This window comes from Cryptomeria japonica, chromosome 8 (genome assembly GCF_030272615.1).
Source record: "Cryptomeria japonica chromosome 8, Sugi_1.0, whole genome shotgun sequence".
Taxonomy (NCBI): domain Eukaryota; kingdom Viridiplantae; phylum Streptophyta; class Pinopsida; order Cupressales; family Cupressaceae; genus Cryptomeria; species Cryptomeria japonica.
In genome coordinates, this window is record NC_081412.1 from 55,878,897 (window position 1) to 55,902,814 (window position 23,918).

The window sequence follows — 23,918 nt, forward strand, 5'->3', positions numbered from 1 at the left end:
GTCATCTTTTAGAGAGAGACCTTGGACTCAACATACTTCTTGATCTCAATTTGAAACAAGGGCGCCCTTGTTGGGCCTTCCTCTCTATCCTTCCAAATCTTCCTTCCAGGCCGAGTTGTATGTTATCTACATGAGAACCCCTATCTCTATAGTGGAAGGAGATCGACTAGGCGAGTGCAGAAATGACTTACTTTGTGATAGCGGAACAAAAAAGATATTAAGAGAGGGGATTGGCCCCAAGAGACAACGACCAATACATCTGACATGTGTGAGTATAAATGAAAAACATTATAATTATAGTGGTGGAAAGATTAAGTGCTTCGATTTGTTAAAGTATAAAAGCCTAAACATAGAAAATAGTTGTAATTATTAAAGAATAAGAGGTTTAGATTATTTCTCATACAAATACAAAATAGTAATTTTTAATTATTATTTTATTAATATTGATTCCAAAGTTATTTGGATAATATATGTAATAGGGTATGTTTAATTAGCATACTACATTGATATGTATACATTTGAATAATAATAATAAATTTAAAGTATTCAATATAATTATTTAAGGGAGAAGTTAGAAAATAAGGTTTTAGTATCTTAGCTGTTATTTAAGATAAAATAATAAATATAAAAAATAAATAATTATATCATTTAGAGAATAGACATGTGTACAAGTTAAATAAGTGGAAGTAAGTATATAATTTTGAAATTAAATTATCTTATTAAATTTTGTTGTCATATGTTTCTACAATGCTAAAAAAATAAAATAAATATAAGATGCAATATATGGAAGCATATGATTCAATCTCAAACATTTTATAAGATAATGATAAGTTAATAATATTTGACATTTTAAAATGTCATTTTGGATGAACACAAATTGATAGCTGTATTTGACAAAAATCTAGAAATAAATGAAAAAAAATCAATACTATTGTTAATTAATTATTTATTGACTTAATAAGCATTATTTATCGGCTAAATTTTAGAATACAAAAAATAAAACTATTTTTAATTAATTATATGGAAGCATATGATTCAATATCATCATTTTATAAAATAATGAGTTTAGTTAATAATATCTAACATTTAAAAATATCATTTTGAATGAGAAGTTACTATAATATAGCATTTAAAAAAGTCATTTTGGATGAACACAAATTAATTGTTGCATTTAGCAAAATTCAAGAAATAAACGAAAAAATAATATACGTCCCTCTCCCTCTCCCTCATTATAAATTTACCTATCTATATGTATCCCCCCCTCTTCTCTCTTTTCCTCCCTCTCTCTCTCCCCCCTCTCCCTCTTGCTCTCTTCCTCTATCTTCATCTCTACCTCTACCTTCATCTCACCTTCTTTATCTCAACACGTCTCCCTCTCTATCTCTCTCCCTCTCTCTCCATCTCCCTCTTCCTAAACCTTGATATCTATATCCCTTTGTCTCTCTATATTTCTCTCTTCATATTTATTCTTCAATTTATCCCACGACTATATTATTATCTCTCAATCTCTTTCTACCTCTATGTCTCTTCCTATCTCTACCTTTGTATATATCATCTCTTACCTCTATCTTTATCTTTTAATCCATTTCTCATTCTCTCGCTCTACTTCTCTATATATTTATCTCTTCTATCTCTATCTATTCCTCTCCCCTCTCACTTTATCTCTTCCTTTCATCTCCATATCCCTATTCTCCTCCATATTCATATCCATCTTGATCTCTTCCTCTATATCTTTATCTTCTAACTCTATCTCCTTACTCCTTTATCTTTCTCTCACTCTTCCTCCTCCATCTCTCTCTTTATATCCCTATATCTCCCTCCCTCCTTCTCTCCTTATTGCAAACAAAAGATAAGTCTATTGATAATGGAGCTTGATTATCTTCCCAATTTAAAGATTTTGTTTGAGTGTATTTATCCATTTAAGTGGATAAATAGTTGATCTTTGTTGAATAAACAATATCATTGACTAAATGGTTTGCTAATTGATCTCATGTGTTGCACAAATATATTAAAAAAGATTTAAAAAAAAAAAATATCATTCCACACCTATTGGACGTACCTATTGCACACCAAGGTGCAATTGCTAGTAGTATTTGTTGCTATAAAGAAGGTTTGGTTGAAAGCATACCCGTAATCAGGCACTCTAGAGACAACATTGTAGAGAGGGAAACAGATTGATTTATCCAAGTGAATTTCTAGAAAATTTCATGCTTTAAAATGAAATGTTATATGCAATTTTTCTCTCTATTTTCTGATGACCCAAATTCGCAGTTTTGCTTGAAATTGTTTGATTTCACCATAATTTTGTCCATTGTACCTTGCATCCATTTGTTGACAAACAAACCTGTGAGGGCAGACTCATCCAAGTGAGTTTCTAGAAAAATTCATTCTTTAAGATGAAATGTTAGCTGCAATTTTTCTCTCTATTATCTGATGACCCAAATGCGCAGTTTTGCTTGAGTTTGTTTGTTTTGACCACAATTTTGTCCATTGTACCTTACATCCACTTGTTGACAAACAAACCTGTGAGGGCAGAATAATCCTAGTTTGCAATAGTTTCGCAGCTAAAGAGTGGTCACAGCCAAAATATCTGACAAAAAGGGCTACTGTCGAATCTTCCGCAGCTATTCTGCCAAGAATAAACTTTAAGGGCTAGCTATATAATAGCATTGAAAAACCCTGTATGTATGCAGGGTCTTAAAAAACCATGTAATAACAAAGCAAAAAGGCGTAGGAACATAGAAACTGTGAAATAGAAAGACGTTGTTGAACATCCAAAATGGACCGGGCGGACTTCATGAGACTAAGGTTCTCCTCCTCTGTCAAGTGGATATTAACAACACCGAGCACATGTCCTCTTCCCAGTTGCGTAGGTAGGATAAGAAAGACCTCTTCTACAATACTATGAAAACCCTTGGCCACAACAAAAATCGGGTGGCTCTTTCTCTGGTTACGCAACAAACTCCTAGGCAAATTAGTCATCGAGTACATTACAGTATCTGAATTTTTAGGGTGAAGGTGTATTAAATTCAATATGCAATGGTGGTTTATTTTCATTAGCTGGCTATGTTTTTCAATTTATAAAATGCCCAAGGAGAATGCCTGTAAGGAATTTAGGATTTTAATTACTCTTTATTGTATTCTATACATTGGCTAAGCAGATTACTATAAGAAAATAAGACTCTTTTATTGACAGGAACTTCATAGGTCCAGATGTTCATTTTTATCCTTTTACAGAGTCTTTGAGTTTACATGATTCATTTGTCATTTTCTGAATGCCTTTCCAGATTTTTTAAAATAAATATATTTTGTGCATATACTACAATCATCGCACTTTACGAGTAACATTTCTTAGCGGCATTCTATCAAATAGTTCACTGTGCCCTGAGGCAGGGAGGATGTTGGCAAAGGTTGTGCAATTTGGCTTTACACCTGCCGCTTGCATTTTCTTGAAATTTTCTAAAGCGTTTTCAAGGAATGCATTATGTGCATATTGTGCAATCATGACATTCCATAAGACCACATTTCTTTTAAGCATTTTGTCAAACAGTTAGCATTCAGAAGGCTACACTCAATTTCCCTCCAGAATCTCTTCTGGGGTTTGATTGGCCTTGTCGCGGTTTGCTCGCAATGTCAGAAGCTGCGAATATTATTTCCAATGTCTTGCTTCTGCACTCACGCATCATTTATAGTTCAATTAGGGGTCCATATTGATGGATATGGCATCTCTGAATGACACATTTACTGAAGTTTATAGAATGTTTAGGGGAATCTGTGTTTTCATTTTAAAGATAGTTTTTTTTGTCTTCTTAGCAAAACATTTCTTCTGACGGATGAGTTCAGAATGATTTATCAATATTTTCCTTTTCTGATAATTTCATATTCTAGAAAAAGTATTACATTGTAAAACTTTAAATCTTTTCTGATAATTTCATATTCCAGAAAAAGTATTACATTGTAAAACTTTAAATCTTTTTTATAAATATCACTTATGTTATTCTTCATTGAAAAATTTGGGAGTAACACTTATTAATTATTTTAGAGAAGCCTATATCGGGTAAGAACCTGATAAAGAAAGTGGTATGAATACAATTGTTTTGATGTTTTCAATTATATATTTATCAAAATTACAAAATTCTGAAAAGAATTCAAAAAAATATTAATACTTATTTTTTTGGAAAAGTTATCATGATTAGATTTTTGTATTGTATTGAAATTCCAGTATTGTGCTTGTAATGATTATTTTTCTTTTGTTGAGATCCTAGCTTGCATTTGAGGTTATAAGTATTTTAACAATAACTGAGACAAACAGAGAGAAAAGGATGACTTAATAGTCAAATGTTTCATTACAATTTCCATAGATGCAAAATTTGTCTCTTAATCCATGATCATAGATTACCCATTTGTCCATGTCGATTGCTACATCGATTAATTTATCACTCCTATTCAACACTTGCTTCATGTACATTGGTATCAGCTTGTAGGGCCTTCATCTTAGTAGTTGCGCATGCGACAGAGATGGATTTATATGCATTCAAAGCTTTGGTGAAAATTTGATCTCAACGTTTTTTTTTTTGTTTTTGAGTCAAATTATATGTGTGATATGAATACTAGATCAATATTTGCCAATTAGGAAATTTTCATTCATCATGGAAACAAGTTTTTGAAATCATTTGAGATAAATGTTTGATAAATTTGGATGATTTAGGTCTAATATAACAGCAATTCATTATATTTTTGCATAATTTAATGGTGACCTAACATCACAGAAGCAACAATCATTCAAACCATCGTCAAGTTCAGAATTTCGCTCATTATGAACTATATTTTTAGAAAGGAGTGAATGCTCTAATACTGAGCTAAAATAGTACCATTATGAAAAAAAAACTTCCAAAAGAAGGATTACAGAAGCAAACATTTGAGTTCATGAAATGCACTAACCATGCATTTGTTTGCTTTTAGAACGGAAAATTTATGCTTCAAAAACATTCTTAATCCCTAATCAAACTCAAATAGGTAATATTGAGAAGAACCACTTTTCCCTAGCTGCCAAATTGGTGGGCCTCTCGTACTCTTCATCCATCTTTTGCTGCTATACATGGATTATTTTGAATAATATGATGTTTTATATATGCTTGCATGTCTGCAATCTCCCTAGTTTGTCATATCCTAGTTCCTCTGTATTCCTGTTAGCTGCATTTCTAATAAAAAAAGAATATTCAAGTTATAACTTTTTGAATTTCCTTCCAAATAAGATCTCAATACCATAAGTGTCTTCCTTTCTTCCCATCTTGATTCTTTGGTTGGTAGAATAAAATTTTAAACTTGCATCTAAATCATTTGACAAAGGCAAAAAAGGGACATGCTAGATTAATTTATAAATTTCAAGTAACAGAATACTTAAATAATTTTAACAAACACATTTGGGATGATAAATAAGTCACATTATTTTGATTTAACTTTCAATAGTTTTACTTCAATATTATTGAATTATGGTTGTGTTTTTAAACATTTATTTAGTTAAAAAAATTATAATGTTGATTTGAGTTGTAATTGTATAATAGAAATATAAGATAATTAATAAAAAATAAAAAATATTATTTTTTTTCAAGAAAATAATCAAACATGAGGGCTAGTTCTTTAATTTAATCTTTTATATTTTATATCTTGAAAGGGTGTTTTAAATAACTAAATCTATGCATATACTTCTATCTATTTAGTGTTTACTGTTTTATAAGTTTTATTAGCATTTCATGTTCACATGAAAATGATTAAAAACGCATCTTGTATAGAATTTAAGTTGTTTGAATTTTATAGGTTTGTTTTTTATTTTACTTAATTTTCGAGGGTGCTGTTGAAAAGAATTTTAGAAATTAGATTTGAAATTCTGATTTTTAAGCAAAAACAAATATTTTAAGATGAATTGACAATGTAATTGTGCTTCTGTTTTGCAGGCTATCTTTTGCACAGGGCAACGTTCTAGTTTCCACACACTTATTGCTCAAGGTGAGTAATGAATTCTTAAAGTTGTTCCTTGTTTAGTTCTTCAAACATAATTGCTTTGTTCTTTGTGCATCCATTTGTGGGCTTTTTTGCTCATTTTCATCTCCTTCGATTGCGATTGTCACATTCAACCTATTCAAAAGAGCTATGTTTCTGCTACTATATATGGATCATTTTGGGGAAGATTTGAAATTCTGATTTTTAAGTAAAACCATATATTTCCAGATGGATTGACAATATAATTGTGCTTTTGTTTTGTAGGCCATCTTTTGCGCAGGGCAATGTTCTAGTTTCCACACACTTACTGCTCAATGTGAGTAATGAATTCTTAAAGTTGTTCCTTGTTTATTTCTTCAAACATAATTGCTTTCCTCTTTGTCTACATTCCATATTACTAGGTTGACAGTACTACAAATACAAAGTTTCTTAGATTGGTTAACTAGTTCAGTAAAATGCTTGCAAACACCAGTCCAAACAAACAAAATGCGTCAGATAACCCAGTTATAGTAGAAACATAGAAATCACATGACCAACAAAATATGATATCAATTAATGAGGCTTTAGACAAGGTACATTGTTTTTGAATTGACTCATTCAATTACAAAGTTGTTGACTGCTTATTTGACACAATACATGTCTTGCTTCATTGTAGATATACACCTAATGAACTACGTAATGGTCTTGTGGACCATTTCTTACATTGTCTTCATGAAGGTTTCCTGTAGCTTTGAAGTCTTTTAAACATGAATTGCATCCAACAATACTATATGATTTGCATAATATACATGATAAAAATACATATCTATGTAGAATGAGACTTTCGGCAACAAAAATCAATGGCAATGATGAAATTGGACTTTGGGGTGACACATTTTGTGTCCACTGGTTAGCACGTTGGTTAAATATACCCATATGCATTTGGTCCTTGAAACGCAAAAAAAGATATTTGCATTTCAATAAAGATGCGTGTCATGCTCCAATATCAATTCTTTTCGATGACACAAATCCAACAACGGGACATTATGAGCCTATCTTTTCAAGGATAAGCACAAACAATTGCAAATTGTAGTGTGTATAAAATAAGTTTGCCATTTCCAACAAGATCTTCATTCACTACGCACTACTCCTCAAGGTAATGCTAACTTTCCCAAACACATCCATATATCTTGTACTCCTATCATCCTAATTTCTTTATATACCAAACTGAATTATTTTTTCAGTTTCTGATGAATTGCTCAATTGAATCAATTTTTTTTTTTACTCATCTTATTACAATGTTATTACTATATTTCATGTTTCTCATTGCCATTTCTCAAAGAATTTAGTTCTACCATGGGTATAGCAATATAGAAACTACTGCTTGATACTTTTTACACTGCCATGACGTATGCAAATGTACATATATTTCTGCAAGCTATTGTTTTATGTGCCTTAAAATGTGATTTTTCTGAAATTCTCTCTTGTACTACAACTCATAGCATTTACAACATGATTGTCCATGATGATTCCAATCAAAGAGATAGGTGCATAACAAGACTCAAAAATTTTACTTTACGAACTTATAAAATAGTTTATTAACTTTATTTTTGATGCTTCAACTATTAATACGATGCTGATTTCAATTTTTAAAGTTGGTACATGGTTCCATAATTAGAAGAGCTAAATTTTCCTATATGACTTGTGTTGACATGGCAGAAAATACTTACATAGATTAATATTGTTATTTTGTTCATCTTGCTAACCATAAAATAGACATTTCATGCTGAAGAACAGAACTGCAACGTCATTTTTGTTCCTTCAATTTAGTTTGAACAACTCCATCCAACTCCTTATTGTCACGATAATTAGAAGGGAAAGCGAGAGGATTAATCTTCAATAAGCTTCCTGAATCCCTTTTCGACAATGTACACATCAGATTGAAGTTATGTTGGAAGGAATAATATAAATTTTATATTTTTAAAGGATTATTTCTGTATAGGCTTAATGATTCTTATTGTTTTTCTTTATGGTATTTTCAATCGGAAGGGTTTGATAAAATAATGTAATGTAACTTGACATAGGAATAATGTCTACAGTGCATATTAAAAATAAAATTAAAAAATATCTACAATGCATATGTGATATCAGCATTGTTCATGTACATTTGCACATTTCACTTGGGTCTCCAACTTTAATAATTAATATCTTTATTTTGTTAATTTTACAGGTTCCCAAATGATTACTACAAACATTTGATGCCATGCTTGCTTTTTGTAAATATAAATCTTGTCCAATCTTTACCTATATCTAGAAGCATCAACTTTCAACTATTTTCCAAATTATAATATATAAATACAATAACCTTTAAGATGTCAAATCCATGGCATGTTTTAATAGTATATAATTTATGTTATAGATTATGCATGTATACTCTATTCTTTTAATATTTCAAATGTTTACTGTGCAATTTATTGTTTCACTTTTCTCCACTGTAATGAGTTAAGATTTAGGGAAATGTTCACTATATTTGAATTTAACACATGCAATTCTTAGTTTTGACCATCTCTAGCACCTCTGGGTGTTGTCAGCTATAAAATTCTAATAAATAATAAACTGAACACATTCAGAACATGCACAAAGCCTTTATTTTCCACTCTCTCCTGCAAAGTCTTTACTCTCCATTCTCTATCTTCCATTCTCAAATCCAATACTTCATTCCCCCATCACTTGCAAAAGGCAGGGACTGTAGCTCCATCAGAGCTCTTGTTTTGCTTGGGTTTCAAGTGTTAATGTTCCCTTCAGTCGCAAGTAAGTTTTTGTTTGTCTTCCTGCATTTCATCAACGAAACCCTGTAGTTAGGGTTTTTGCTTTCCATGATTAAAGACGCAGTGTTGTCTCAGAATTCGTTTTGTAGATTTATAACAATTAGGAAAATAAATTTTAATCTTTTCCCCTCATACCCAGGTAACTAGAATTTGTTTTTTTATGCATTTTGTCTGCGAAACCCTGCAACTAGAATCAGGATAAAACATTGAACACATTAGATGTTGTTGTATTGTCTTAACGTTCTTTTGTTGGCGTCAGTAGCTCAAGGCCGTTACCAGACTCTATACGTCACCAGCTTCATCCACAACTACCGACAGTAGCTCGCTAGATACCCTGCTTTGACTACAGGTTAGGTTCATTGTTTGTCTGATATCATTGCTAGAGCTTAATTTCCTGTAAATCTACAAGTTTGATTATAATGTGCGCATTTACATTCAATTTTGAGTCTGAATTCTGAGTTATGTTGAATCTATAATCCGCCCAATTCGTTCATGTTAGACTTTGTTGTGCAGAAATCTTTCTAGTCCAAGATTTAGAAACAAAGTATATATATTGTGATCCTTGTCTTCTACAATTTCGGCATTTGGATCCTTTGTTTGAAAATTTGTTTAAAGCATGAAATCTTTAGAGGGTGACTTATTTTTAATTGAGGTTTGAGTGGATTCAAAGAGCTGGAGAATTCTTTCCTCGCCACATAAAGTTGCAATAGTTCTATGATTTACAACAGATTTTGTGGCTCTTCCAGTACATAACATGTCTTAAATGGAGATCTGAATATGGGGTTTTGCCATAGTTTTAGGTTTATGTTTATTCCATTCAATTAGCTTTTAATACCAGATAAGTTTTCTGTGGATTTGAATTTTGGGTTTTACCGTAACTTTATGTTTTATTTTTTTATATCATGCCATTCAAGTAGGCTTTCAATGCTAAACATCTGTTATGATAATTTGAATTTGGGGCTTTGCTACAATTTTGGATTTAGTTTTCATCAGCTCAAGTATCAATATCTAACATGCCTTTATGGATTTGAATTTTGGGGTTCTCTATAATTTTTCATTTAAGTTAATTTCATTCAACTAGGTTTTCTATAACCACTATCGATAGACTTTCAACGTAAGCAACAAGTGATCTCCCACCAAGGATCTCATATGCATAACAATAGAAGAATTTAATCAAGAATACTATATTTCATCTATATATAAAGACTCTATTTTAATTCATCAATTCAATACTTGCCATATTAGGTTCCTTTGATAGCCTGGAACAAACAACTCCACTTGAATTTTATTTCATATCAAACCAAGCTCTTTACAAGTGGTCTTTGGCTACTTAATAAGTCACAATGTGCCCACTATTAAAGTAGTACACCAATCTGATTAATATTTTAGAGGCTTGAAGGTTATAATGGTTGATCATGCTCCTCAGCTACTGAGCACTGAGTCTTTGCCCATCCCGTACTCAACTATTTAACTATCTGTTCAACTAGTTTTCTATACTATAACATTGTAAACAAAAGAATAAACTTTACAATGTTGTATGCAGACACATAATATTATGATTACCTATGAAATATGCAAATGTTTATAACATAAATTTATGTTCCTTGATGAGAAAATGTTTAGTAATAGAAATTTATGTTCCTTGATGACAATCTCTTTAATCAACATTTTGACATCTTCTAGAATTGTAAAGTGTTGTCAAAATAACTCTAAAATCTTTATTAACAAACTAGAATCATTGAAGTAAGATGAATAGACGAAAATAATTTCCAGTGTCCACATCATTTTCATTCAAGACGTGCAAGACTCTCACACATGTTGCAGCATGCATGGTAATGGCTTCAACATAGTTGACATCATGAGTTTCAAAAGCAAAAGACTTGTTATAGGTACCGGGAATCTATGTTTTTATAAAATAGCTTCATTGATAGCATTATGCTCGAAGAGATCGACATGGAAATAATTATTGGTTGGAATAGATGAAGTAGTATGGCTATGAAGTGCATTGATAGGAACACATGGTCAACACCTGGTGCAACAATATTGACATGAGAAGCATTGCTATAATTTTTTCTTTTTTTTTCTTTGAGAATGAAGAGGACTGCCTCGCCTATTTAGTGAGGGGATATTATTATTAAAATTCTTGCATCTGTATTCTTTTATAGGCAACCCCCATGGTCATAATTAACTTGATCGATATTACTACAACGTTCTTTGATGCTAATTGAGGCCTAAAGTATATATTGATGCAGAATCCCTTCCTCGGGTATAACTACCACTAGTTTTCAAGCTGCAGTTGATAAGAACGTTTGAGAGAGAAAAGTAATACTTCTATAAAGAAGTCAATGGGCTTCCATTGCATTATTTTAAAAGATACCATCATTTCTTTTCTCTAAAATAGATAAAGAATTATAGATAAAAACAACTAAAGTTACATATATATTCAGAAATGTTAAAAGTGATGAAGTTACCTAGTCCAAATATCTATCCATGAAATTTCCTTCAGTAAAGATACCTACCAACTTTGAATGCATTGTATATTGAATATGTCATAATGAGGATGTCAAGGACCTAAGTGTGATTCTGAACGTACCTGAAAAGCCATGAGTTGAATTGAAAAGGTTGCATAATCTACCTAAAGTGATTCTAGATAAAATCCAAGATGTCTTCAAGACTAGAGATAATTAGAAAGATTGGAACAAGAAGTAAAGCCTTCCCTTTTCTGGGCTTGAAGTACTACTGATGTTTGAGATAGGAAACAAAAAAAGAATTCGTGTTTATGTGAGGCAAGCCCTTTTGAATTTTTCAGGCCATTGTCAAAACGTTTCAAAGCAAATGTTCTTTCAGATGTTCTTACAGATTCTAGATTCTAGATTTTGAAAATAAATATTTTAAATTCTCTGCACTATTATGAACTTATTTTGATTACAATGTGGAAACTTACCAAATTTTGGATTTATTTCATTAATATAAATATCTAGTGAAGCATAACCCACACCCGAAGGGCTAGGGTGCCTTTTCGAGACACCGTGGAAATTAAGTTTTCATACTCCCTTAGGATGAGGGCTCCAATAAACCAATGATCTACTCCAACTCCTCAATAAATGATCATTTAATAATATATATCTACTCTTAAATCCCATGAATGGGGGGAGAAACATATATATATACATATATATACATATATATATACATATGTATATATATATACATATGTATATATATATACAAATGTATATATATATATACATTAAGAGCGGATCTAAAAGAGATTTTGTACCAGATATAAAGGGAGTTTATGATGAGCAAATTGTTCAAGCATATTATACCAGACTTGTGTGTGAAGATGTAGAAGATAAATCATGAATACACCAGCAAATTTGTGAAAGAAAAGAACAAATAGAATACATTTTATGTAGATTCTATGAGTAGATATATAACCAAAATTATGGTAGATCTATGAGGGACATTATAGCAAGTTTAAAGCAGACCTGCAAATGTGTTAGCACAAAGAAGGCACATGGACTATTTGTTGAATGCCATCAGATTTTCCCATTAAATTTTTAATAATAAAAAATAAAAAAATGGCTAGCATTAATTGTCCATAGAAATTCTTTGTGTTTCATTCATTGCATGACATTCAACAAATAGACCATGTGACTTGTCTCTGCTAACACATTTTGCATAATGTGTGCAGGTAGTAGGTGCACAACAACTGCAAGCAATATACAATATTAGTAGCATTCGTTCTTGAAGAAATAATTTTGAACCCATATCTTTGGCTGTAGGTATGGTCACTACTTTTCTTTTTCCTATTCCTTGGTTAACCTCTAGTGCAATGCAAAAACAATTTTTTGCACTCATCAAAGCTATAAAAAGTTAGCTGTGACTTGTTGGGTTGTGGAACATGGTAGTTGATTTCTCACTAATAGCATAATCAAAACATCTCTAAGACAACTTTTTTTGCAATGATTAATAAATCCATCAATATGCTTACAAATGTTGCTACAAAGAAGCAAAATATGTCGCAAAACTCGATCATAGTAGAAACACACAAACCACAAAGCCATTCACCAATAATATCAATTTATCAAGCTCTGGATAATGCATAATGTTTCCAAATTAACTTATTCAACTACAGAGTTGGGGATTGTGTATTTTGGAACTAATGTTTTTGTTTGAGCCCTTCCCTATTAATTTGTGCAAATTAAAGGTAAATTTTTTGCCTTTTTCTATAGTTTCTAACATCTAGATTTCATAAATAGCATTTCCACTGATTTTTTTCTTTTTCTTGATTGGATCGTTATATTTTTACCAGTGGTTTTTCTCGTTTTAATTTTAAAAATAGGGAAAATAGAAGTGTTCACATGTGTTGTCTTCATAATACTTGTACAACTGCAGATACATGCTAGTTCATCCATTTTGATGTAATAGTTAAGACTCGCACAATATTTATGTCAGAGTTTATTTTCATGAGATTTTTTTAAACTTGTAGGATTTGTTTAACTCACATTATTTGCACTGTGTTTGATCAAGGGCTAAGCAAGGGCTTAGCAATAACTTTGACTTATTGTGGCTGTTTATGTTTTAAGAAATTTCTCAGTTTAGTTCTTTCATGACTTTCTGCTTAAACCGTCGATTGTCATTGTTTTATTTTTCAAATGACTTCCAATTTGTTCTCGATTTAGCCATGGCTATTTCAATATGACCATTTATTTTGAAAATCTAGTTGTGAATTATAGCACATGTAATGCAGCTAATTTTGAACTGTGCTTATCAGCAGTATTGTTTGACAAAGCAAGCTAATGTAGTTGTGAAGTACAACACATGTAATGCAACTAATTTTGAATTGTGCTTATCAACAGTATTGTTTGTAGAAACAAGCTAATGTCTACATTTTAGCATTATTTCATATTGTAAACAAATCACAAGTTGTTTGGATAGTAGAACAATGACAATGTAGAGTTTGAACTATAGATCATGGAAGAACCAAATGAAGAAATTCATAAAACTAAAAATAGTCATAGAGCCAAACTTATGAAATCTAAGGACTGATCTAATAGAGCTAGAAAATTAGTCACCATACCTACCAATTTCATACAAAATGTGTTAGCAGAGACAAGGCACATGAACTAATTGTTTGAATACCATAAGATTTTCTCATCAATTTTTAACAATAAAAAAAAAAAACTAGCATTTTCTGTTTATTCATTATATTTTTGCTGGCATTCTATAAATTTATTGTTAAAAATTAGATGACAAATTGTGTTTTATTCGTTACACGACATTCAACAAACAAATGGTGTGCCTTGTCTCTACTAACACAATTTGTATAATGTGTGTAGGTACACAACAAGTACAACCAATATACAATATTAGTAGGATTCATTCTTGAGGAAATACTTTTTGAACACATATCTTTGGCTATAGGTATGGTTACTGCTTTTCTTTTTCCTATTCCTTCATTAACCTCCAGTACAATGCAAAAAATAATTTTAAGCACTCATTGAGGTGTACTTTCTATTCTTATCTCCAATTTTCGCTAACTAGAGAGATGTCAAAGCTATAAACAGTTGGTTCTTTTATTTCTACATAATCCGAATGTTGGGTATCCCATTCTTCATTATAGACTCTTAAAGATTCTAGCTACACATGGAAAGCTGGTTGTCCCAACATCTACATAACTAGTTTGTATTTAGTAGCCAAAACAGATAAACAAGTAGTCTTAAGAAGGCCACTGGAAACCATTCTCTCTGAGAACATTTCAATCTATATACAAAAAATCAACCTTAGCAAATCTGTTTTCTATGTTTTCAAGGTTGAAATCATTCCAATTTTCCAAAGTAGTCTCTTTCCAGTTTTTGATATATTTTTAATTTGAAAACTGCAAATACACATTGAAAATTGCCATACATAGCCATGTTGTATTACTCACCCAAGTTTCTAACTCAATATAATTGAAGAGTTTTTGCAATGGATCTTATCATAAATTAACATGGGCTTGATTTCATATGATTTATTCAAGTCCAAAACTTTTAATTACTCAACCACTGAGTTTTCCTATATCAGTAAATGATATAGTACACAGTGCAAGACTGGAAAGCCGAAGCCATAAAGTTAAAAACAAGATCTGGACTCTTGGAAACTTGGAGCTAATACCATGCACCTCTGACAGTCAATCAATTTAGTTAAGGTGTGGAAACATAAATTTATATTTCATTTCTTTGCCATATAGATGACTCAAATAATTTAATAGGAATTATGTGCAACCACCTTCCCTCTCTTGTTGAAAGATTTACCTGGGAGGTGCAACATGAGAATCTCCAAACACAACTCCACAAGTCATGGCAGATCCAGTTATTGATTCAACAACAACTGTTCAATCAACTTCATCCCATTCTACTAGTGCTTTGGCTCTTCTTTGAATACGACAATTACTAGCACCAAGAAGGCAATTTAATTCACTCAAATAAGAAAATGGCATCCAAGCATCATCTATTGCCTCCTCACTTATAAAATCTAATACTGCAACCCAAGAAAATAAGAAGAGTAAATGACAGATTTTTAATTGTTAGTCAAGAACTTTTGTTTACAACTTCTATTAATATAATGCAACGATTGCTATATAAATTGATCTCAGAAGCTACTCTTAGCTTAAATGAATAAAGTTTACAATTATGAATGTGTATGTGCGAGCATACCTTAAATAGCTACACATTTTAAGTTTTGGGATTTATTTTTCATGAGCACCACGAAAAATATAACAAGCCAATAAAAAAAAGCAAAAAATCACCAAAAATGTTATTTATCAAATCTAGATGTTAGAAATTATAGAAAAGGCAAAAAGTTTACCTTCAATTTGCACAAACTAATAGGGAAGAGCTGAACCAAAAACATAAAAATATCTATCTATCAAGCTTTGGATTATGCACAATGTTTCTAAATTAACTTATTCAATTACATAGTTGGGGATTATTTGTATGACACAGTCCATGTCTTGCTTCATTGCGAATACAGACGTAAAGAAAATAGCTTAAAATTTGTTCTTTAGTTGGCTCTAGACTAACCTTTTTAAACCTAAATGCATGGTACCTATTAGAATGCCTAGCTTTATAATTCCATATACTAAAGAATTTGTAAGTTGTTTTAAGAGTGGGGCAACTAATGAACAGTTTCAAGAATAAGTGATGCTACAAGTAAAGCTAAAACTTTAAAAACCTAAAAATGGTATGGCATCAAAAACTATCTCTAAAAATAGCCAATGCTTAAAGATGAAGAGATCAATGCCGTACTCTAACTTCATATGAAACTTCTTATGAATAGTTTGCTTTATCGTTATTCAAACAAAAGAACAATAAGAGTTTAAAAAAATCCCAATAGAATAAACTCTGGTATGAATACTATGTGAGGCTTAAATGTTACATCAGAAATGATAAACTGGCATTTACCTACAGCTATACAAGTATTATGAAGCCAACAATGTAATGTCCCCTATTAGGTTTAGACCATAATTAATCTATTTCTATACACTTATGACTTAAACTAACTTAAGTAGGAGACAAATCTATCTTAACATGAATGAAATCAATGTCATTCCACAGTTCAATCAGTAATTCAAATTACCATTTCCATATATTTATATTTATTTTCAAATTGTATTATAATATATATTTTACTATAGAGCAGTTCTTATAAAATATTATAATAATTATAATCATTATATTATTTTCTATAATTATATTACTATTTAGTTCTTTCTGATTATATAATTTAATATTGTTATTGGTCTAATCAAACCATATATATATATATATATGTTCCCTACAATATCAATTATTATTTATTAACAATGCCATTTTCTATCATTAGTCTATCTGGTAGCTGCAAGGGTAGATAGATTTGACGTGCGTCAGATTTGGTCTGCCACTGTATATGGGGTAAGTATGACTGCCTTACGTATTATAGAGTATATTAACATTACTATTAAATAGTACTATTAAATCCTTTATAAAAATATTATAGGTTGTATATATATTAAGCACATCCCCATGCATACCACCAAGAACAAAGATGTTTACTGCCTTATTGGGCCTTTGTGGCCAAATGCTCAAATGATCCAAATTGGATATATTTACAATCCCAGGTTGCCAATATCTATATTCCATCTGATGATTACCCATAATATATATATTCCATTCCCCTTCGATGGAATGAATTCTCCCTTTATTATATACTTGCATTCTGCTTTTTCGTTGAGAGTTGTAACCCTTCATTAATGGGTCGTGTTTTTCCCATTATGAACTAATTACGTCTCTTAACATGTGATCAGTGTCTTGATCATTATAATTACTGATAATTAGTTAAAACGTACCTCTTAATTAAGATATCCATTAGTTTGTAGTTGACTATCGAATTGATATTGAATAAAAGCGCTCAGGTTAAATGTTTGATTATTATTGAATTGATGTATACAAGTTGTTGTTGCATCCCATCGAATACACAGATGTGCTGCCTGTAACTTATAATTAATAAATACTACTCTACCGCTACCTTACAAAAGTATGTAATATCATTGTTTATACAATAATATTAGTTTATTCTATTTGAATATTTCAAGAAAATATTAATTAATAATAATATTTAATAAATAAATAAGTATTTAATAGCTTCAAATCCTCATACTTTAATAAATAATATATTAATTAATAATAATAATTGTTTTGTTTAGGTTATATATAACGATTTACGGAGGGGACATGACAAACAAATGTGAACTTTCTTTTTCCCCTACTTTTCATAATTAAATTAAAGAATTTTTCATTTTCAGACATAGATTATTTTTAGAGAGTTTTTTATTCTAGACTTTTTTTATGTACTGCAACTTCATATATAGGTTATAGTATATTCTGTTAAAAGTGTGATATCTATCATAATGCCTAGCTTGACAACACAATGTTCATACAAATTATTTTCCCATTTTCAGGAACTTGCCTCTTTCAAGAACAAGCCATAAGCATTTTTAAAATTTTATTGTTAAAAGTTACAAGAGAAATCCTTCCAAAAAATGAAGAGAATCTCTTTGCGACGTATTCACTAGATAGCATTCAGGAAACAAATCATTTGCCTTGTTTCTACTAACATATTTTACATAATGTGTGCAGCAAGTGCATAACAGTGTACAACACTGTTGCTCCACCAATAGTTCCGATTCTATCTGGCCACAGGTATAATGACTGGTTTCTTAGTTTTGATTGATGCTTGTGCTATCCATTTAGCATTATATTACAAAATAATGCTAAGTTTAGTTCCATTAATATTTACAAAACACATGCGCAAGCTATTCTATACAAAACAGATTTACTCCAATATATTCACTTATATTTCTTGCAATTGGCAGGGACTCTAGCTCTCGCAGAGTTCTTGTTATTATTTTGTAATTACCACGTATTTAATTTTTTTTTTTCAAACTTAAAGGTATTTATTGATCAATTTCAGCGACAGATTTTTTTTAGGGTTTCATTTTGTGGAAATCTTGATTAGTTGTGAAATGCAGTTATAACATCGGAGCTTTGCCATCCTCAATAATAAAAACCAAGCAACAATGAATGAACGTGACTGGTGAGGCTAGTTCACACCCAATCAGTACCCTGTGGAAAATCTTTTGATTTGGAGCTATGAACTGGTGAGGTCACAAACGGGGGACCTCATCCCATTTAATTGAGCTGAGGCTCAAGCCCATGAGCGAGCAAATTGAATCAGCAAAGGTACAATCCTGTGATCACAATAGTCCAGCACATGTTTGAATCTGGGTGGTCACAAAAATAATACCACCACTTAACCAACAGACTATGGAAAGAACCACTAAAAAAAACATCATGATTGTTTCTTAGCTACCTAGGTCTCAAAAATAATGCCACCACTTAACCAACAGACTATGGAAAGAACCCTTAAAAAAAACATCATGATTATTTCTTAACTACCTAGGTCTGTCCTTTTGTTTTGTGCTTTCTCCACATAGTACAATTTTTTTACACTAAAAAACAAAAATGAAAAAATGAAAAAAATAGATATCATTAACTCTCTACATTGAACTCAAAACATTTTATTTTCTATTTTCAAGATTTTGTTAGGAAAAACCACAGTTAATAACTAATTGTCTGACTTGCTAGAGAGGAGCTCAATGAGGCTTTGGTTTTTTCTTTGTTAATTTTTTACCTACTTCATACTGCGCCTTCCACTTTTCCTTGCATATTCTCTTGAATTTGTCTTGGATGCAAACTGTTAGCCATCCTGAGTTCCGCGATCTGCAAAGAAATACTCTGATTTGAATCCTTTACAGACTTTCGCAACCTTGCCGTAATCATTTTGAGATGGCTTCCTCTACTTAGAGTGCTTTTGTATATCATTCAACTTCTCATGAATTTTTGTGGATTCAGATTTAAGTTGAATTGCTATTGTGTGTGCTCGACTTTATATTTCATTCCTTGGCACAAAAACTCAAGAAATTTATTGATCAATTTCAGCGACAGATTTTTTTTTTAGGGTTTCATTTTGTGGAAATCTTGATTAGTTGTGAAATGCAGTTATAACATCGGAGCTTTGCCATCCTCAATGATAAAAACCAAGCAACAATGAATGCAGGTGCATATCTCTTACAAATCTTATTACAAATCTTAAATTATTTCTATGGTCAACAGTAGATACTTTACTCTGTTCCATAATAATGTCATATACATTAGAAGACTGGAAGCTTGACAAATGGGTGGTGGCAACTGGAGATATACAGCTAGGGTATCACGATTAAAATGTAAAAAAAATAGGAAATCATTTAATTTTTTTTCTTTAAAGAATTTTTTATTGTGACTGGTGAGGCTGGTTCACACCCAATCAGTACCCTGTGGAAAAGCTTTTGATCTGAAGCTATGAACTGGTGAGGTCACAAACGGGGGACCTCATCCCATTTAATTGAGCTGAGGCTCAAGCCCATGAGCGAGCAAATTAAATCAGCGAAGGTACAATCCTGTGATCACAATAGTTCACAATAGTCCAGCACATGTTTGAATCTGGGTGATCACAAAAATAATACCACCACTTAACCAACAGACTATGGAAAGAACCCCTAAATAAACATCATGATTGTTTCTTAGCTACCTAGGTCTGTCCTTTTGTTTTGTGCTTTCTCCACATAGTACAATTTTTTTACAGTAAAAAACAAAAAAACAAAAAATGAAAAAAATAGATATCATTAACTCTCTACAGTGAACTAAAAACATTTTATTTTCTATTTTCAAGAATTTGTTAGGGAAAACCACAGTTAATAACTAATAACACAAAGAAGTATATTGTATTCCATAGTTATCGTTTCCTTAATTGTCTGACTTGCTAGAGAGGAGCTCAATGGGGCTTTGGTTTTTTCTTGTTAATTTTTTACCTACTTCATACTGCGCCTTCCACTTTTCCTTGCACAATCTCTTGAATTTGTCTTGGATGCAAACTGTTAGCCATCCTGAGTTCCGCGATCTGCAAAGAAATACTCTGATTTGAATCCTTTACAGACTTTCGCAACCTTGCCGTAATCATTTTGAGATGGCTTCCTCTAATTAGAGTGCTTTTGTATATCATTCAACTTCTCATGAATTTTTGTGGATTCAGATTTAAGTTGAATTGCTATTGTGTGTGCTCGACTCTATATTTCATTCCTGGCACAAAAACTCAAGAAATTTATTGTGTCATCCAACCTATCTTTAAACTGGAGACTTGATGATGCCATTAAAATATTTTTTCCCAAAAAAACAAACACTTTTAATGCTGGAAATAAATGAACTGCTGAAAAAGTTTTTAAAATTACCTTTGAAGAAACCGTTACTTTTGGTAACCTTGCTTGTTGCTAGAAAACCCTAGCTGCTTTTGCCTTAGCCACTATTTAGTGTCCTAGCAAACCCTAGGTGTTGCATAAAATTCTTGGTTCTTTGTTGCAAACCCTAGCTATCACCTGAATTCTTCCAAAAAAACCCTACCAGTAGGTTTATGACTCCAGCAAAAACAACACTGCAATTTTTGCTTAAATTTGCCCTCTTTTCTGGTTGCAAATTTTCCTTTTTGGCTGCAAAACCTCAGGGGCATGGAAACTGCTGATTGTTGCAGTATTTTGTTTTCCCTCTTGGACATCTACAATTTTTCAACAAAACCCTTGGCCATGATGTCAATATGAAATTCTTGCAATTTTACCATAAAAAGAACCACATGACTTTTGCCCAAGCAGTGCTGTAATTTTCAACAAAGAAATTCTCCAAATTTTTTTTCTCAGGCTACATGAATTCTTCTTGCATTAGCTAGCTCTAATATCATGTTAAAATTCCGATTACAATGTATAGTTTCTTAATGCTGAATTGACATTGAATTACACACACAAAGCATTGGAATTAAAACAGCGGAAACGATAAACACGAGACACAAATATGTTGCACCTGTAATCTGCTTTGCATTCTTTCAAAAGCTTACAAGCAACCTCTACAACTATTCTTTCAATTGCAAACAAATATTACATTGCTCTGAGTTATTAAACTTGAGCTTATTAACCTTTATCTTGCATCTATCTTTATACTATTCATCTAAAATATCTGATCTTGCAAAATAGAAATCTTATCTCGCATGGGAGATGACTTGGAAGATAAGTATAATTCATTAATGATTATCTACACTTTATAAGACTTATTTAACTAAATAAAAGATTTTTACTTTAATCACTAAAGTGAATTACAAATAGAAATAACTCGAACTACTTGCATTTCCACACTGAACCTGTGTGGAAGTTCCGAACTGAGCTAAAAAACTCAACAAATTTATCATTGCCACAACTGATTCCCTTGCTATCTCTCTCTCAATTTTCTTCTCAAATCTAAAAAGCAGGACATTCATTTCTATTCTCATTTCTTCTTCCATTTGGCTACAAAATTGGACACCTTGGCCAACTATTTACACAAGATGGTATACCAATCGACTGATACCTCCATTCATAGTAAACTCTCAATATTTACACATCTCTGTGCTGTTTATCACATTCGATGTGCCATGTTTCCATGCAGAGCGCCTTGCTTCAGATGTTGTAGATTCTAAAGTTTGGAAAAAAGAAGAAGAAAATTTCAGCAGCATAACAGGTTTTTCATTCTTTTAGATTTGAAGTTTGGAAAAATAACGCAAAGCTAATAGAAAATAAATCAAATACCTGTCCAAATGCATTCCAATTGCCAATAAATCCTTCAAATTGCACTTCTAAACTGTCAACAATCAATTCAATACACTAAGATTGCAATTGCCGAAGACGGAAATGATGAATATCAATTTATGACATGTTTTTTTTCATCGGCCAAGTTTGTAGACAAAACTCATCAAGTCTGAGGGAGTTATAGGTGCAAACCCGCCAAGTAACTCACAGGTTTTTTGCAGGATTTGGTGTACAAGTTATCAGACCTGCTAAATAACTTCTGAGTTTGGTGAGAAACTACTGAGTTTTCATTCTGTGGGAAAATGTTTAGGTGTATAAGCATCTACTCAGCTTATTAATTTAATAACATAGTAAGGCCACGGCACGTATGAAATGTATTATAGATTATTTGCTGAACAAGATTACTTTGAAATTCATTGAACTAGGGTACTGTTTTTAAGAGTCTTCTATTGAAATGCATGGGCTACATTGCATATGTGAAATTCTATTTATTCTCTTTGGCTAAGCTGCTAACTCTAAGGGGTTTATTCTGCCAAACTGCTTGTAATATGCAGCCCATTTCATCCTTTTTTCCTGTGAAGGCCTCAAGCTGGCAGAATCAAACTCTATTGGGCTACTTGAAATGCCCTGATCCCCCTGTATCTGATGTTTCTTCTGGCATGGGTCTAGTTGAAGATAATTTTTTTGTTGCTTCTTTTATGTTTACTTCCCACTGCATGTAAAGCGATGTAGATTCATGCTAATCTTTTTCTATGTATCTGTCATTGTTAGTATGTTAGGTCTAGTTTATTAATTTTTGTTTTAACTTGATATAAGTTTAGCTACATAATTATGTTTTTTAATGGACGTGTCATTGCTAGTATGCTATCTCGAATTTATATAATTTTGGTTGAATCCGTTCTTATTTATTTCCTTCACTGTAGGGATTGTTTGTATTACCAATACAAATTTAAAGTATTAAGGAATCGAGCCTTTTTTATTGAAAATTCTTTATGTAAATGGCCCTAAGATTCCCATCTTTTAATGTCTGGAAAGCATTAAATTTTTTAGCTGTATATGCAAACATGCAATTGTCATTTAAGTGTTGAGTATATGTTGTGGCCCTTGGTTTCATGTCTTTTATTACCTTGAAAACATTGGACTTTTGGATCTCTATATGCAAACATGGAATCGTCATTCATGTATTTGAGCATTGTGATAGGGGGTGCTTTTGGTGGGAATAGGGGTTTGAAACCTGTACCGCCAGAAAAAGGTGTTTTTCCTTTAGACCATCTTCATGAGTGTGACTTGGTAAGTCTCTTGTGTCAGAAAACATCCATTTCATCTTATTTTTTATTTATTGTCTTAGAATTAAGCAATAATTGTATTCCATTAATATGGGATTTCCTTGAGAAAATCTTGCATGGTAACTATTTATATCTCTCTTTTGAAAGAAACCAACAAGAGACTAGAACCAAGTATTCGTAACTGACCACTGTTTCGCTTCTCTTTCCTTTATCATTAGGAGAAGAAGACTTACATGGTATGCCTAAAATCTAACAACTATAAATCTGAGAAATGTCGAGACTTTTCAAAGAAGTATTTGGAATGCCGAATGGAAAGGTATGCAACTGAATTTTCTATATGCATTTATATAAGCTTTGGCACAAAAATTAGTGATTTCTTGGTTAGAAATGCTTTTGGTCTTCTCCCAAAGAGAAATGGAACAGTAGAATATATTTGTATATGTTGATTCATTCATTTAGGATATGTGGCAAAAAATTTGAAGTTTGAAGTATGTTGGTACAAATTTGACTTCATCAAGTGCAAATGTGTACAATAAAGCATATAGTTCTTCTCCCTTGCTTGTTTTTCATGGACATCAAACTTAAATTTGGCTTGATATA

At 31.6% G+C, this 23,918-nt stretch overlaps 1 protein-coding gene across 15 annotated transcripts in view; it reads left to right on the plus strand.

The window, feature by feature from the left end:
* Positions 1-2,067: 2,067 nt before the first annotated feature.
* LOC131078052 (uncharacterized) overlaps positions 2,068-23,918 on the plus strand; it is a 57,997-nt gene continuing 36,146 nt past the window's right edge. Inside the window, exons 1-11 of one of the 15 annotated variants that reach the window (XM_059209819.1) lie at positions 2,420-2,873; positions 5,955-6,006; positions 6,265-6,316; positions 9,067-9,156; positions 12,505-12,595; positions 14,153-14,237; positions 17,969-18,031; positions 18,361-18,571; positions 19,391-19,448; positions 23,234-23,322; positions 23,537-23,634. In XM_059209819.1, the coding sequence (XP_059065802.1) occupies positions 19,439-19,448; positions 23,234-23,322; positions 23,537-23,634 (197 nt within the window). In that variant the 5' untranslated portion in view covers positions 2,420-2,873; positions 5,955-6,006; positions 6,265-6,316; ... (4 more) ...; positions 18,361-18,571; positions 19,391-19,438. The other 14 variants (XM_059209818.1, XM_059209820.1, XM_059209817.1 and 11 more) reach the window with 14 other exon arrangements.